Raw genomic sequence first — 16,533 nt, 5'->3', positions numbered from 1 at the left:
ATTGTAGTTATTCCACAAGACTAACACTGGATCAGGTCCTAAAGAGAGATTATCACCTATGGCTGCAAATATTGAGGTGGCTTATCCTAGTGCTTACCCTATAATAATGCACAAAATAAAGATTTTGCACATCATTGCACACATGGTAGGCTACACATGAAATATATTCAGGTGAAAATGAGACGGTAGCCAAATAGCAAAATATAACTAAATTGAATGAACAGGATTATTGTTTTCAATATCATTGAAATACAGTATATAGGCCTATGTAACCTATACTGTAGGTGGGCTATTTATCTTTTAATGCAGTCATCTCAGTTTTCATTTGAAGCATCTTTTTATCCTTCGCTTGTTTGTAACAATTGCAAAGATATTGGCAACTTTGTATTTGTAGTGAATTTGGTTGTGAAGTTATCGGTGGTCACAGACGGGTAAACCATGTGTAAAGTGACGCGGGAGGGCTACAAACATCTAACCTAACACAGCTGTTCTACGGGTGTAGTTAAGTGTGACTTTAGTGACAATGGTTTTGGGAAACAGCTCAGCTTAAACAATTTTTTAAATGTAACTAGGTAAGTCAGTTAAGAACAAATTCTTATTTACAATGACGGCCTACACCGGCCAAACCCGGACAACGCTGGGCCAATTGTGCGCCGCTCTACGGGACTCCCAATCACGTCCGGTTGTGATACAGCCTGTAATTGAACCAGGGTGTCTGTAGTGACGCCTCAAGCACTGAGATGCAGTACCTTAGACCGCTGCGCCACTCGGGCAAAACCTCCTACAAAGGTTCCAACAATTAACTTCGCCTTAAGATGCTTTTGGGAAACCGGCCCTGACTCTGTTTTCCCTGTCGTTACTTAGGTTTTCAACAAGCTTATCAGGCGCTACAAGTACCTGGAGAAAGGGTTCGAAGAGGAGATCAAGAAGGTAAATATGTTGTTGTGCAGCATTGTTCAAAATGACACATGCTTTTTTTATCTGTTGGATCTTTCTGTTGTCACCATAGAGTTATTCAACTCATTGCTGCTTCCCAAATGACACCCATAGGGCTTTGGTCAAAAATAGTGCAATATAAAGGGAATAGGTTGCCATTTGGGATACATACTTGATAGACGTCAGGAAGGATTTCATTATTGAGCCTGGCATTAGACATTTTGTTCCAGAATATGCAATTCTCTCAACTCGAGGCCTTATGTTCCATAGTGTTATACAGTTATACCAGCATTCTATTGTATTCCATTCTTATACCAGAATTCTATTGTATTCCATTCCATCCTTATGCTAGCATTCTATTGTATTCTATTCTAAGTTTCAGTATTTGCGTTTCCCTCTTATCTCCTGTGCAGTTGCTGCTGTTCCTAAAGGGGTTCACTGAGTCTGAGCGCAACAAGCTGGCCATGTTGACTGGCATCCTGCTGGCCAACGGCAACATCTCAGCCTCTATCCTCAACAGCCTCTACAACGAGAACCTCGTCAAGGAAGGTGTGCAGCAGTGCCAGCTCAATAGGGCAGGTTTTCTGGACAAAGATTAAGCCTAGTCCTGGACTAAAAATCACTTTCAATAGAGATTTTCCATTGAGTATTATTTTAAATCTAGGACTAGGCATAATCTGTGTCTGGAGAAACCAGACTATATACATTAAGCTCATGTCCAGTTACTTGTGAAAAGGACTTGTAGGGACTTAAATTAAATGAAAGTTGCAAACATTCACTGTAAGTTGTGAATTTACTTAGGGCGTATTTATGGTTTTGTCTCATACAACAATCCGTGTGTGTGAAATTGCTTAATTTCTGTTTTTACTGGGCAGATTTGTAAAACTTCTGCAATCGTGTCCTGTGGAATCTGGCTTTTCACCTGGTAGGCTTAAAATAAATGGTTTCCCCCGTCTTATTTTTTACACAGGTGTCTCTGCAGCCTTTGCTGTGAAACTTTTCAAATCCTGGATCCATGAGAAGGACATCAACTCTGTGGCCGGAAGTCTCCGAAAGGTCGGCATGGATAACAGGCTTTTGGTGAGTGAGACCACCAATCATGTGGGTGATGTCCAATCCGAAGCCATGCTAGCTTTCCTTGGCTCAGTGTAAAACAGTCATTGGGTAGCAGGGAAGTTAAGGAAAGAGAGCTCTCGGAATACAAAGGTTCTGTCTTTCCTTGATTCCTCGCATCCTCGCATCCTATCTCCTCACCTTCTCAATTGTATCGGAGAAGGTCGATGGTCCCTACCCTCTGACCTCCCCTCTTTCCAAGGGGTTTTCATAATGAGGCGGTAAGTGGATGCAAGGAACTTAGGAAAGATGAATTGAGAGAGCCAAGGAGAAACCTTCTTAGTTGGACAGGGCTTAAGCATAAAGATGCAATATAGTTGCATGTGTTCTACTTAATTCTGTGTGGTTAAGCCTGTTTCTTCACCTTGTGTCTTGCAGGAGCTGTTTCCTGCCAACAAGCGGAGCTGTGAGCACTTCTCTAAGTACTTCACAGATGCTGGACTGAAGGAGCTGTCAGACTTTGCCAGGAACCAGCAGGCCATCGGGTCCCGTAAGGAGCTTCAGAAGGAGCTCCAGGAACAGATGGAGCGCGGGGATGCTTTCAAAGACGTGAGTCCAAAGCCTGGCTGATTGCTGGAGAAGCACTCCTCTGGTTGAGTTCCATTCCCTACCCTTAACCCTTCAAGGGTGCACTTGCTCTCATTGTCCCTAATTGATTTAGACGCATTGGATTGGTTTTAGCATGGGAAGTGAATTTGTGCACACTTGGAGTAGAGAATCAGATCGCAGCCTCTGTGTTGAAGGATAGTTTTTGATTATGAATCCTCATTTTGTTAGCATGGGATGGACATGAAATGCCCAATAACCAGAATCACTTCTTACTTACGGACTTACTTTCATACCCTTCTTTCCCTCCAGATCATTGCCTCAGCCAGGGAGGAGATGAAGAAGAACAACATTTCAGAGCAGACCATGATCGGCATCGTGTGGACCAGCGTTATGAGCTATGTGGAGTGGAACAAGAAAGAGGAGCTGGTTACAGAACAAGCCATCAAACACTTGAAGGTGAGCCACTTGGCTGATTGGCTTGCACTGATTTCAGAGCCATCACTTCCCCATCTTACCAAATATGAGTTGTGTGGAGAGAAACTTGAGTTCACCTTCTCCGCAGGATTCTCACAATCAGCCATGGTATCAGACACCATAGGCACATGGTGCTCCAAAATGTGACCGAAGTGAGGGTAATTTTGTGGCTTGTTTTTTGTGACTCATTGAAACACCCCCTGTCTCTCCATAGCAATACAGCCCACTGCTGAAGGCGTTCACATCCCAGGGAGCCTCTGAGATCCTGCTGCTGGTGAAGATGCAGGAGTACTGTTATGACAACATCCATTTCATGAACTCCTTCCAGAAGATTGTGGTTCTGCTCTACAAAGGTAAAAGTGATGCTTGGCACTCAGCATTAAGGAGATGGATTGGGGGTAAGACCCTGCGACAGACTAGGTTCCTGTCCAGGGTGTGTACTTGTGTATCAAGCTGCCTTACACTACAGAAACCGGACATGGGCTCCTGCACCTATGGGTTGTTCTGGCTCGGACAAGGCTTGTTTACTTACTTACAAAGGGAAGGAGAACAGTGAACAGCGTTGTCTGCGTCCACCGTCCTTGTCTCCTCAATCCCTCTCAAAGCTCATTGGATGGGAATGTCCGAGGGAGGGACCTTGGATCTTTCTGTCCAGTGAGCTTTGATTCCATCTTCTGACCTCGCATTGACCGTAGCCGCCAAAACCTTCCCGCTGTGCTAATCAAAGCGAGATCTGCGTTGACTACCATGAAAGATGGGCGTTCCTATTCTGCTTTGCCAAGTGGAGCAGAATCAATGGCCAAAGAGGTGGAAATACTGGTCTATTTTCTTCACTTTCTGTTCTGCTTTGTTCAGCCAACCTGAGCCCACCTGAAAATGTTGGAGGGTCAGTGGTCTGTTTTAGAATGATTTTATATTCTTCCAAATATGAGATATGGGACATTATATGCGCTAGGGCTGACCCCATTTAAGTCGATTGTTTAGTCGATAGGCTGTTGGTTGACCGATAATTCTTAAGTCGATCAGTAGCAAAAAAAAATCATGTTTCATGGTGTACAAGACATCTGTTTGATTTGCGCCTGTTTGAGTGGACTGATCCATTGAGGCCGTGGGGATGGCTCAGTCCATCACTCTTAAGACATGTGCTACTGAAATTATATATGGTTAAGGATAATGGTGCAACACTAATACAAATAATATTATCTTATAACAAATGCTCTTTCTCTCGTGTTTAATAGCAGTCGCTGTCTGCGGTTCTGAAACATAAGTGCACTGTTGAATTGGCGACTTTTTCTAGACCATGTTGCTATGTGTATAATAGCAAAGTCAACGAGCATATTGGTGTTGAGAACAATGTGGCAGAGTCAGCAGCGGAGTTAGGAGACAATAAAACAGCCCTTGCCTTAATTGACTAAGAAAAGTGAGGAGAGAGAAAACCCCAACTGGACTAGGCTATAGATTATAGACATAACTGTTAAATGTGCCTGGCTTTATAACATCAATATAAACTATATATACAAAAGTATGTGGACACCCCTTCAAATTAGTGGATTCAGCTATTTCAGCCACACCCGTTGCTGAGAGGTGTATAGACTTGAGCACACAGCCATGCAATCGCCATGGACAAACATTGGCAGTAGAATGGCCTTACTGAAGAGCTCAGTGACTTTCAACGTTGCACCGTCATAGGATGCCACCTTTCCAACAAATCATTTAGTCAAATTTCTGCCCTGCTAGAGCTGCCCCTGTCAACTGTAAGTGCTGTTATTGTGAAGTGGAAACGTCTAGGAGCAACAACGGCTGTCACAAAGTGGTAGGCCACACAAGCTCACAGAACGTGACCACTGAAGCGTGTAGTGCGTAAACAATCGTCTGTCCTCGGTTGCAATACTCATTACCGAGTTCCAAACTACCTCTGGAAGCAACGTCAGCACAATAATTCTCTGTCGGGAGCTTCATGAAATGGGTTTCCATGGCCAAGCGGCCGTACACAAGCCTAAGTTGACCATGTGCAATACCAAGCATCGGCTGGAGTGGTGTAAAGCTCGCCGCCATTGTACTCTGGAGCAGTGGAAACGCATTATCTGTAGTGATGAATCAGGCGTCACCAGTTAGCAGTCCGATGGACGAATCTGGGTTTGGTGGATGCGAGTAGAGCATTACCTGCCCGAATACATAGTGCCAACTGTAATGTTTGGTAGAGGAGGAATAATGGTCTGGGGCTGTTTTTTCATGGTCCGGCTTAACGCTACAGCATACAAGGCCATTAGACAATTCTGTGCTTCCAACTTTGTGGCAACAGTTTGGGGAAGGCACTTTCTTGTTTCAGCATGACAATGCCCCTGTGCACAAAGCATGGTCCATACAGAAAGTTTGTTGAGATCGGTGTAGAAGAGCATGACTGGCCTGCACAGAGCCCTGACCTCAACTCCATCAAAGGGATGATTTGGACACCGACTGCGAGCCAGGCCTAATCGCCTGACCTCCGTAATGCTCTTGTGGCTAAATGTAAGCAAGTCCCCACAGCAATATCTAGTGGAAAGCCTTCCCAGAAGAGTGTTACAGCAGCAAAAGGGTGACCAACTCCATATTAATGCCCATAATTTTGTAATGAGATGTTCAGAGAGCAGGTGTCCACATACTTTTGGTCATGTAGTGTGTGTATATGTCTACAGAAATAAGACAGATCCTGCTTCTGTTGACTGTTTGAGTGTTTAATAGCCTACTGATTATGTGAGCACCAAGCCTCACGCAACCAAATGTCGGATAAACAATTTCATAAATTCAGCTGTTTTATAATCGTTGCTTTGTTGTAATGAAGGCTTTATTCTCTTTTTTGTTGTTGTTAGAACAGCCTTCCTGATATTACTTACAATTTATTTAGTATTTACGCTGTTCCAAATTGTCAAATCATTTTTATCAACCCTCCTTTTTCTTGATCGCATCATTATGATCATTATAATTTAGTAGACTTAGTATAGCAGCCTTGTATAACCACCATCGAGATTTAGGCCTTAGAGCACATCCTGTTTAGTCTTGATACTGTATCTTACTTAGGCCTGTATTTCAATACTTTCTATAGACTACTGTATCAGTCATTCGTTTGTCATCACAAAGAATACGAGTCATTCATGATTTGAAATGCAATCAAGCATTTGTTTTAAAATAAAATAAAGTGACCCTTGAATAATTAGCGTACACAATAAATAAACCATTCCATTTCGGCAATTGCGTTCACGAATGCATGCAACTGTTTTTAATCTTTACTGTAATGAAGGCTTTACAAACAATGTTACAACCAACTTTCTGGTACGCTTATTTATTTAGTGTTTACATTGTTCCAAGCGGTCAGAGTTATATTGTAATCTAACCATACCTGTTTGGCACTCATAATATGCTTGCATCTTACATACTTTTGCTTGATCTCCAGTATTTTCCACAACTAGTCAAATTTATTCCACGTCTGACTTCACCTTTACCTCCTGAGCAACCAGTAAACATTCCCCCGTTTCTAGTTTGTCATTTCCTCTGCATCCATTTTGATGTCACTTGTTACTGTGTTCTGAGTTCATGACTAATTTGTTGTGATTTTATGATATGCTATACATCAGGCCCTATTGGTCACGTGCATGTGACGCATATTTGTCACTTAACCTCCCTGGGCTAGGTGGGACATTAGCGTCCCACTCTTTTCAACAGCTAGTGGAATCGCGTGGCGCGAAATACAAATACCTCAAATGCTATAACTTCAATTTCTCAAACATATGACTATTTTACACCATTTGGAAGATCAGATCGTTAATCCAACCACATTGTCCGATTTCAAAAAGGCTTTACAGCGAAAGCAAAACATTTGATTGTCAGGAGAGTACCCAGCCAAAAATAATCACAGCCATTTTCAAAGCAAGCATATATGTTACAAAAACCCAAACCACAGCTAAATGCAGCACTAACCTTTGATCTTCATCAGATGACACTCCTAGGACATTATGTTATACAATACATGCATGTTTTGTTAAATCAAGTTCATATTTATATTTAAAAAAAAACAGCTTTTTACATTAGCATGTGATGTTCAGAACTAGCATACCCACCGAAAACTTCCGGTGAATTTACTAAATTACTCATAAACGTTGACAAAATACAGAACAATTATTTTAAGAATTATAGATACAGAACTCCTTTATGCAATCGCGGTGTCAGATTTTAAAATAGCTTTTCAGCGAAAGCACATTTTGCAATATTCTGAGTACATAGCTCAGCCATCACAGGCTAGCTATTCAGACACCCGCCAACTTCGGGGCTCACTAAACTCAGAATTACTATTAGAAAAATTGGATTACCTTTGCTGTTCTTTGTCAGAATGCACTCCCAGGACTTCTACTTCAACAACAAATGTTGTTTTGGTTTCAAATAATCCATAGTTATATCCAAATACCTCCGTTTTGTTCGTGCGTTCAGGTCACTATCCAAAGGGTAACGCGCGAGCGCATTTCGTGATAAAAAAATTCAATGTTCCTTTACCGTACTTAGAAGCATGTCAAACGCTGTTTAAAATCAATTTTTATGCTATTTTTCTCGTAAAATAACAATAATATTCCAACCGGACAACGTTGTATTCATTCAAAGAGGGAAAGAAACAAAATTGTGGTCTCGTGAATGTGCATCTCCAGTCTCTCTGTCACCAGGCAGTCCACTGACAAACTCTGCTGATGTTATCTGCCCAGAGACAGGAGACGCGTCAATCCGGTTTCTGAAGGCTTTAGAGAGCCAATGGAAGCCTTAGAAAGTGTCACGTAACAGCACACATACTGTAATTTCGATAGAGATGCAACAGAAGGACTACAAATTGTCACAGGCCACTTCCTGCTTGTCATTTTCTCAGGTTTTTGTCTGCCATATGAGTTCTGTTATACTCAGACACCATTCAAACAGTTTTAGAAACTTTAGAGTGTTTTCTATCCAAATCTACTAACAATATGCATATTCTCATTTCTGGGCAAGAGTAGTAACCAGTTTAAATCGGGTACGTTTTTATTTGGCCGTGAAAATACTGCCCCCTATCCCAGACAGGTTAAAGAGAGCAAGGGTTGAGGGAATAGGGAATGTTTTTCCTAAACAAATGGGGGATTTCGTTAACCGATCATTTGTCAGATGGCTGTAATGGTGTTGCAGCTTCAACAACACGGACAGTGTGATAAACATTGTTGATGTTCTGTGGTGGTCACTGCAGCAGAGAGGAGAGCGAACCAACGGATGCTAGCCACAGTCACTCACTCGCTGTCATTTTCTTTTTTACACTGCGCAGCAAGTCTGAGCCCGGCCCAGCACAATCAAAACAATTGCAGTCGGATTTAATTATTTATTTGAACTATGAGAGACAGAATAACAACAACAAAAATCCAGAAAACCGCATGTCAAAAATGTTATAAATTGATTTGCATTTTAATGAGGGAAATAAGTATTTGACACCCTCTCAATCAGAAAGATAACTGGCTCCCAGGTGTCTTTTTTATACAGGTAACGAGCTGGGATTAGGAGCACACTCTTAAAGGGAGTGCTCCTAATCTCAGCTTGTTACCTGTATAAAAGACACCTGTCCACAGAAGCAATCAATCAATCAGATTCCAAATTCTCCACCATGGCCAAGACCAAAGAGCTCTCCAAGGATGTCAGGGACAAGATTGTAGACCTACACAAGGCTGGAATGGGCTACAGGACCATCGCCAAGCAGCTTGGTGAGAAGGTGACAACAGTTGGTGCGATTATTCGCAAATGGAAGAAACACAAAAGAACTGTCAGTTTCCCTCGGCCTGGGGCTCCATGCAAGATCTCACCTCGTGGAGTTGCAATGATCATGAGAACAGTGAGGAATCAGCCCAGAACTACACGGGAGGATCTTGTCAATGATCTCAAGGCAGCTGGGACCATAGTCACCAAGAAAACAATGCCGTAAAGGACTGAAATCCTGCAGCGCCCGCAAGGCCCCCCTGCTCAAGAAAGCACATAATACATGCCCATCTAAAGTTTGCCAATTAACATCTGAATGATTCAGAGGACAACTGGGTGAAAGTGTTGTGGTCAGATGAGACCAAATGGAGCTCTTTGGCTTCAACTCAACTCGCCATGTTTGGAGGAGGAGGAATGCTGCCTATGACCCCAAGAACATCATCCCCACCGTCAAACATGGAGGTGGAAACATCATGCTTTGGGGGTGTTTTTCTACTAAGGGGACAGGACAACTTCACCGCATCAAAGGGACGATGGATGGGGCCATGTACCGTCAAATCTTGGGCGAGAACCTCCTTCCCTCAGCCAGGGCATTGAAAATGGGTCGTGGAGGGGTATTCCAGCATGACAATGACTCAAAACACACGGCCAAGGCAACAAAGGAGTGGCTCAAGAAGGTCCTGGAGTGGCCAAGCCAGTCTCCAGACCTTAATCCCATAGAAAATCTGTGGAGGCAGCTGAAGGTTCGAGTTGCCAAACGTTAGCCTCGAAACCTTAACGACTTGGAGAAGATCTGCAAAGAGGAGTGGGACAAAATCCCTCCTGAGATGTGTGCAAACCTGGTGGCCAACTACAAGAAACGTCTGACCTCTGTGATTGTCAACAAGGGTTTTGCCACCAAGTACTAAGTCATGTTTTGCAGAGGGGTCAAATACTTATTTGGCTCATTAAAATGCAAATCAATTTTTGACATGCGCTTTTCTGGATTTTTTGGTTATTATTCTGTCTCTCACTGTTCAAATAAACCTACCATTAAAATTATAGACTGATCATTTCTTTGTCAGTGGGCAAACGTACAAAATCAGCAGGGGATCAAATATTTTTTTCCCTCACTGTAGAGTATTTGAATAAAACACAGGGTGTCTATGGAAAAATACAACTTCTAACATTTCGGCCAATCGAAGCAAATTTTTGCGTTAGTGTTTTGAAAGCAAGGTTGCCTAGCAGATTCACATCAGCACTTTTTAGTTGGGCATAATTGTCTTTGTCAAGTGGCCATAATGGCATCTTTATCCCGTGATGACTGCTGGTTTGTAATGATCATGTTGATTTATTTTTCCCAGCGGATGTTTTGAGTGAGGAGGCCATTCTGAAGTGGTACACCGAGGCCCACGTTGCCAAAGGAAGAAGTGTTTTCCTGGAACAGATGAAAAAGTTTGTGGAGTGGCTCAAGAACGCGGAGGAAGGTGAGCATGGCTTACGTTTTACATTATAGTTGAGTAATTTAGCAGACACCTATCCAGAGCGACTGAATATCAGTTCAACTATAGTAGGTACAATAATCACCTCGCCTTCAAAATAGGCGATAGTCCCATTGTCTGTGACTGAGCATGTAGTTTTGTCTGTATTCACCATAGCACATTTGTCTGTGCATGCAGTTGACTTGAATCTTATCTGTTTTTTCAGAATCTGAGTCCGAGGAGGAAGAGGCTGACTAAAGGACCTCAAGCCAAATCCAAGGCTCGTTTTCTTTTTTAGAATAACGTAATGACGTCTTTTTTTTTTCTATTCTACCTCCTCAACAACCATAATGTCTAGATGTAATTTAAGGGCTTTTACATCATGTTCATTTTTTTTAACTTATAAAGTTTACACTTCTGGATAGTAAGAATCATGAATAGATTTTCCCTTGACACACTTAATAATTCCTCATTTGAAGGGAAAGACATGTTGCCACATTTTAAAACCGCCCCCCTTAACTCACCCAGCCCCTTCTGTTGGTATGTATCTGTGTTTTAGTTCCCTTTAAAATGTACTATTCATTCCACTGGCATGATTCATAGCGATCTTTTACTGCAGTTGGACTCTTATTTGCCAGTGGTTGATACATAAATGCTCACTATTTAACTCCTTTTGTATTTTTATTTAGCCAGTGTGACATATTTTAAAATGAATGGCCAGGCTAGAACTCTCTTGTCCACACTATATGAAGTTCTAGCTACCAGTCTACTGAAAAGTTGCCGGTGGTGTAAACTGTAATCGCTCTCTGACATCTTCTGTAACACTGTGCCAGATTCTAGATTTAATTTTGGTTATTGTTGTAATTTCTTTACCCTGATATCAATTTGACTTTTTAAAATAAAGTTCAGTACTAGTTTTCAGTGTTTGTGTAATTACTCTCTGAGCTTGTCATTCTGAAGTGTTTTCTCATTAGGCTTCTTAAATGATCCTCTGCAGCAGTTATGGAAAGGTGGGGAATAGAAATCTTGTCGATGTACCTGCAAAATATGAGGGATTAAAAAAATATATATATATGGCTTGTTACATATATACATAGTGTACACATGTAGAGTTAACCTAACCTTCACATAATCTAAAATACCTGACAAGAGTAACATTATTCAAGGTGTGTAGGCCATTACTCCCGGTGTGGAAGGTACAAAACGACAATCCAACTTGGAGGTCAACTTCTCTCCTCACTTTAAATGGTAATTATCGCTCTGTCATGCATGAGGAAGAGCAGGGGTGAGGCTGTAATTCAAGGTGCAAAACACCTGAATATCACTGAGGTAGGGAATAACAGGTAATTCAGTGCAGGGCAGTTAGACTGGGGGGTTGTCAGATATCTCAATTAGCAAGACACTTTATTTCAGGTCACTGAGTAAGGTGACTTACAGTTTTGATTGATTTAATTAATTAAACAAATAGTATACTCTGGTGCATTAAACAAGCAGGGAACCTCTCCCTGTGGACCTGGAACTGGCCATCAACGTGTTTTTTAGCCTACAGAACATTATGTATTATATATGTTTGAAGCCCCATGCATGCATATACCTCATCACAAAAAGGCTGCATCAATAAAGTAAAGATGGCAGGAAACAGATTCGTTCGACTGCTTTTGAGTTCATAGTTAAAAAGGTTAGTGCAATACATTTTTACTCACCAATAGATGGCAGTATGAGGATGTTTAAAGTTGTGCTGCTCCAGTGAAACCTATTGGACAAAAGAAACCTATTAAATTGGCTATAGCTTGAAAGCGTTATCAAAAGTAGGAAGTATTACTCTGCTACTTTTCGTGTGACATGCTTGTACAGGGAAGGCACTGTTCTTAGAAGGCTGTGTGTAATAATTTGGTGCGTGCTTATTTGCCATATTTCACACGTGTGTATTAACACACGTGTTAGTTGAAAATGTATTTTTTGGGGCGTATCCCAATTCCATCTGAGACACCCTTGGGGAGAGAGGTCATGGCCAGGATCGGCTATTATCAATGGGGGACCCTGGAGCAATTAGGGTTAAGTGGGCTTGGGGATTCAAACTAGCGACCTTTCTATTACTGGCCCAACACTAAACACTAGGCTAGCTGCTGTGTGTGTGTGTGACAGGAGCAGAGCAAAGAGCCATGTGGGTGGCTGTGATGTCCTCCTACCTCCCTATACTGTAAACAACACCAGAGGCACTATGGCCGTGGGATTTTGCTGTGCCTGTTACGCTGCTGCTGCCTGCCATAGTCTTGGTAAGCTGCCACAGTGCACTCCTCTCTTCTCCCTGAATGTCAGTAGATGCTCAGGTAGTAGTATAATCCAAAGGCATGTGCTGCCGTGAAGGGCTCATGCTGCTGCTACTGTACATTCCCTGCATTCGTCAGTTTGTCTAATTATGGAGCTTTTTTTCCCTACTTTATCCTAGTAACTGAGTACATTTTCCATTACAAGCCGAGATAGAGGCTACATACTATGTACATTCTCACCTTTTGCCAACCATGACTCTTTCTTCTGATAATAGTTGAGCCTGAGATGAGGGCATTCTGTCGGTATGTTGGTGAATCTTGTTCTTTGTACACTGATCTGTCTCCCATGGCATTGCTTGATATTTGATCAATCTGCCAGGCTTCTAAGATTCTACTAGTTAGGCGGGTGTAGTGTGAATGAAACAATATGCATTACTTATCAATATTGATTATAATTCACTAATAGATAACTATAGTTTCTGACTATAAACATAAACAACTGCTATATAGTGGGTATTTTGGTTTTATGATAGGAAATATTGAAAACGTCACGATACAGAAATTGTTTCCCTCATTCACTCTGTTGGACTTGCAGCGTGAACTGAATAGAACTCATTGTGCCAAGGGACTTGTGGCAACAATTATTCTGGATTTCACACTGCTGCTTTGGTCAATAAACAGGGCTCAGACTGCAATGCAGAACTCATCTAAATAATACCGTCAGAAAACAGGGAGAGAGAGAGAGACAGCCAGGACAGGACACTGAATTCTCTGAATGGAGAAAAGAGGGTTTGATATATTTGCTGGATTGTCCCCAGAAAGACCTGTACCTGTGTAGTGAAGAAGCTTTGAGAACAAAAGGCACAATGTTTTTGTTTACCACAAATTGTCAGTGACATCTATGCTTTGAATTTCAAGCAGTTTACAACAGAATGTGATAGGCAAGCATAAGTTGCACCATCTCCTCTTCCGCTGTGGCAAGAGGGGGCTCATCTGCCGTTTTATTACACTGATTAGCTTTATGAAATAATAGAGCGGACATTGATAAACAGTTGAATTAAGGCCAATTCTGCCCACAGCAGCCAAGGACATTCATTTACCAGCTGAGTTTCCTAAAGCAATGTAACCACAAAAGTGAACATGGCTGAACAGGGGTGCCGCCAGGGATTTTGGGCTCCATGAAAATATATCACATTTGGCCCCACCACCACAGGCCACACCAACCCTGCGCAATTGCTGTAACCACACACCACCAGAACCCAATTGACCCATTTCAAAGCTTTAAATAACTCTACCTTTGCAGGCTTGCAACTCTCTTGTAGTCCAGTATTTACTGTACGATATTTACTGACAGTGAGCTGTGAAAATATAACACTGTGCAGACATGCATGCAACATTCTGCATACAGTGGAATTCACTATTTGATGCAAGACTGATACCCTCTATAAGAAATGTGCTAAAGGACATCTTTTACAGTCTAAATGTAATTTTAATGGTAAAATACAGAGGCTCTCTGGATGTTTACTTTTTGCCAAAAACAAGAAAATAAAAATAAACCGTTAGTTTTAATAGTATCTTTTTTGTAAATAAAATATTGTAAATAAAATATTTGAATAATGATGACAGGTTAATAATTTAATTTTGAAAAAAATTTACCTAATGTTCTAATAATTTTTTAGGGCCTCTGTCAGTCACTGGCCCTTAGAATCGTCCTACCCCCCAATATGGCGCCCCTGTGGCTGAACTATTAATAACTGAGCATCTCTGTAGAACAGTTTGGTATGCTCTTAAAACCAATAGAGTTGGGGTGCTTGGAGAGGATATGGGGAGGCGAGCACTGTTGCCTGTCACATCTCTCAACTCTCTCTCTCTCTTGGTTAACCATAACCTGCCTTCCCTATTGGAATTGTATTGTGTGAGCAGAAATTGTGTGCTTGCTTATGGAGGCACAATGCGCTGAATGATGGCATGCCATAACTGATAACTGATCTGTCCTTCATGGAAGCTGCAAGGTCCTCCATTGTGAGACCAGTGTTTCGGCAGATGTGAACAGACAGTCAATAATGTGAAAAGAACCCTCAGTTCTAATTGATGTGAACCATTGAAATGCAGTTGAACATGTTTTTGCATCTTACACGAAGGCTCCAGGATGCAAGCCTGAAATCCAAAATGAATATTGCTGTTCCACATGATATTCCGTTTGGATTCCAGGCTACATGAAAACCTTCCTCTACTACCAATGTTCTAATCTAGCTCATGTAAGAGTCAATCAGGTCAAACAGCAGCTCTGTGTGTCTCTGTGTATGGGACTCTGGGGAGAATGGCTGTAATCATCTTGGCAGTGTAGTGGCTGCTTCGTATCGTACCAGGCTTCTGTGCCTGCCCTGGGATTGCAATGGCTTGCATGATGAGATAAGATATATTTAGAGGCAGTCTAGTGAAAACAGCTGGTAGTGGTACAACAAGCAGCATTCAACCTACTCAAATTACAACTCAATAGGCCCCTCTAACTCAACTCTGGACCTTGAATCCAGTTCCACTGCATTTCTTCATTGTTGCGATCTAATCAGGGACTGATTTAGACCTGGGACACCAGGTGGGTGCAATTAATTATCAGGTAGAACAGAAAACCAGCAGGATCTGGACCTCATAGGGTGTGTTGAATACCCCATCAATAGGCTAACCCGAAGATTAGAGATCAGAGTGAGGAGGACTATAATATCCTAGAAGGCCAGCATCCCGGAGTCGCCTCTTCTCTGTTGACGTTGAGACTGGTGTTTTGCGGGTACTATTTAATGAAGCTGCCAGTTGAGGACTTGTGAGGCGTCAGTTTCTCAAACTAGACAAGCTAATGTACTTGTCCTCTTGCTCAGTTGAGAACGGGGGCCTCCCACTCCTCTTTCTATTTTGGTTAGAGCCAGTTTGCGCTGTTCTGTGAAGAGAGTAGTACATAGCGTTGTACGAGATCTTCAGTTTCTTGGCAATTTCTTGCATGGAATAGCCTTCATTTCTCAGAACAAGAATAGATTGACGAGTTTCAGAAGAAATGTCTTTGTTTCTGGCCATTTTGAGCCTGTAATCGAACCCACAAATGCTGATGCTCCAGCCACTCAACACTCAACTAAAGAAGGCCTGTTTTATTGCTTCTTTAATCAGTACAACTGTTTTCAGCTGTGCTAACATAAATGCAAAAGGGTTTTCTAATGATCAATTAGCCTTTTAAAATTATAAACTTGGATTAGCTAACACAACATGCCATTGGAACACAGGAGTGATGGTTGCTGATAATGGTCCTCTGTACGCCTATGTAGATATTCTATAAAAAATGGGCCGTTTCCAGCTACAATAGTCATTTACAACATTAACAGTGTCTGCACTGTATTTCTGATTCATTTGATGTTATTTTAATGGACAAAAAATGTGCTTTTCTTTCAAAAGCAAGGACATTTCTAAGCGACCCCAAACTTTTGATTGGTAGTGTATATATTTCCTGAGCTTTCTTATATCTCCTAGATATAGGACAAACACTTTGAAACCTTGTTTCTTATTAATTATTTTTTGATTGTCTTTGTCTTTTTTGCTCCCCCCCAACAGCTCTTAGACAACAAATAACAGTATCACTAGGACAGTATGCCAAGGAGAGAGGGTATAATTAGAATTTCTAAACAGTATTCTACGGACAGAATAAGGTCAGAATGTGGAGAGGAAAGAGTAGTAGTCTGGATAGGAACAGCTCCTTTAACAGAGCGTCTCCACTCATGGCTCAAGCTCCTTCTGCCGGCTTATGAAACCCAGAATACCCTAGTGGTGGTGTATAATCGCTTGGCTGAGAGAGTTAAGGGATTAAACACATAACCCTGAGTCAACACTGAAAGTCATCACAAATGAAATCATTACTGAGGCCCAGACTGCCATCCCTCCATTCCTCCATCCCTTCCCATCCCTCCCAAGAGGGTGCAAAGCTGTCATCAAGGCAAAGGGAGGCTACTTTGAAGAATCTC

The 16,533-nt window shown here is 41.8% G+C and overlaps 1 protein-coding gene across 1 annotated transcript in view; it reads left to right on the top strand.

Moving 5' to 3' along the window:
* Window positions 1–11,179, top strand: part of LOC106586437 (eIF5-mimic protein 2-A) — a 22,600-nt gene extending 11,421 nt beyond the window's left edge. The window contains exons 5-12 of the mRNA XM_014173712.3: window positions 865–930; window positions 1,350–1,485; window positions 1,907–2,016; window positions 2,428–2,598; window positions 2,908–3,054; window positions 3,287–3,425; window positions 10,146–10,268; window positions 10,489–11,179. Of these exons, the coding sequence (XP_014029187.1) occupies window positions 865–930; window positions 1,350–1,485; window positions 1,907–2,016; window positions 2,428–2,598; window positions 2,908–3,054; window positions 3,287–3,425; window positions 10,146–10,268; window positions 10,489–10,520 (924 nt within the window). The 3' untranslated portion in view covers window positions 10,521–11,179. The remainder of the gene's footprint in view (window positions 1–864; window positions 931–1,349; window positions 1,486–1,906; window positions 2,017–2,427; window positions 2,599–2,907; window positions 3,055–3,286; window positions 3,426–10,145; window positions 10,269–10,488) is intronic.
* Window positions 11,180–16,533: the final 5,354 nt, after the last annotated feature.

The sequence above is a fragment of the Salmo salar genome, chromosome 25 (assembly GCF_965601325.2).
Source record: "Salmo salar chromosome 25, fSalSal1, whole genome shotgun sequence".
NCBI classification, from domain to species: domain Eukaryota; kingdom Metazoa; phylum Chordata; class Actinopteri; order Salmoniformes; family Salmonidae; genus Salmo; species Salmo salar.
The sequence above is the reverse complement of the archived record's forward strand: the minus strand, read 5'-3'. Positions and strand labels throughout refer to the sequence as shown.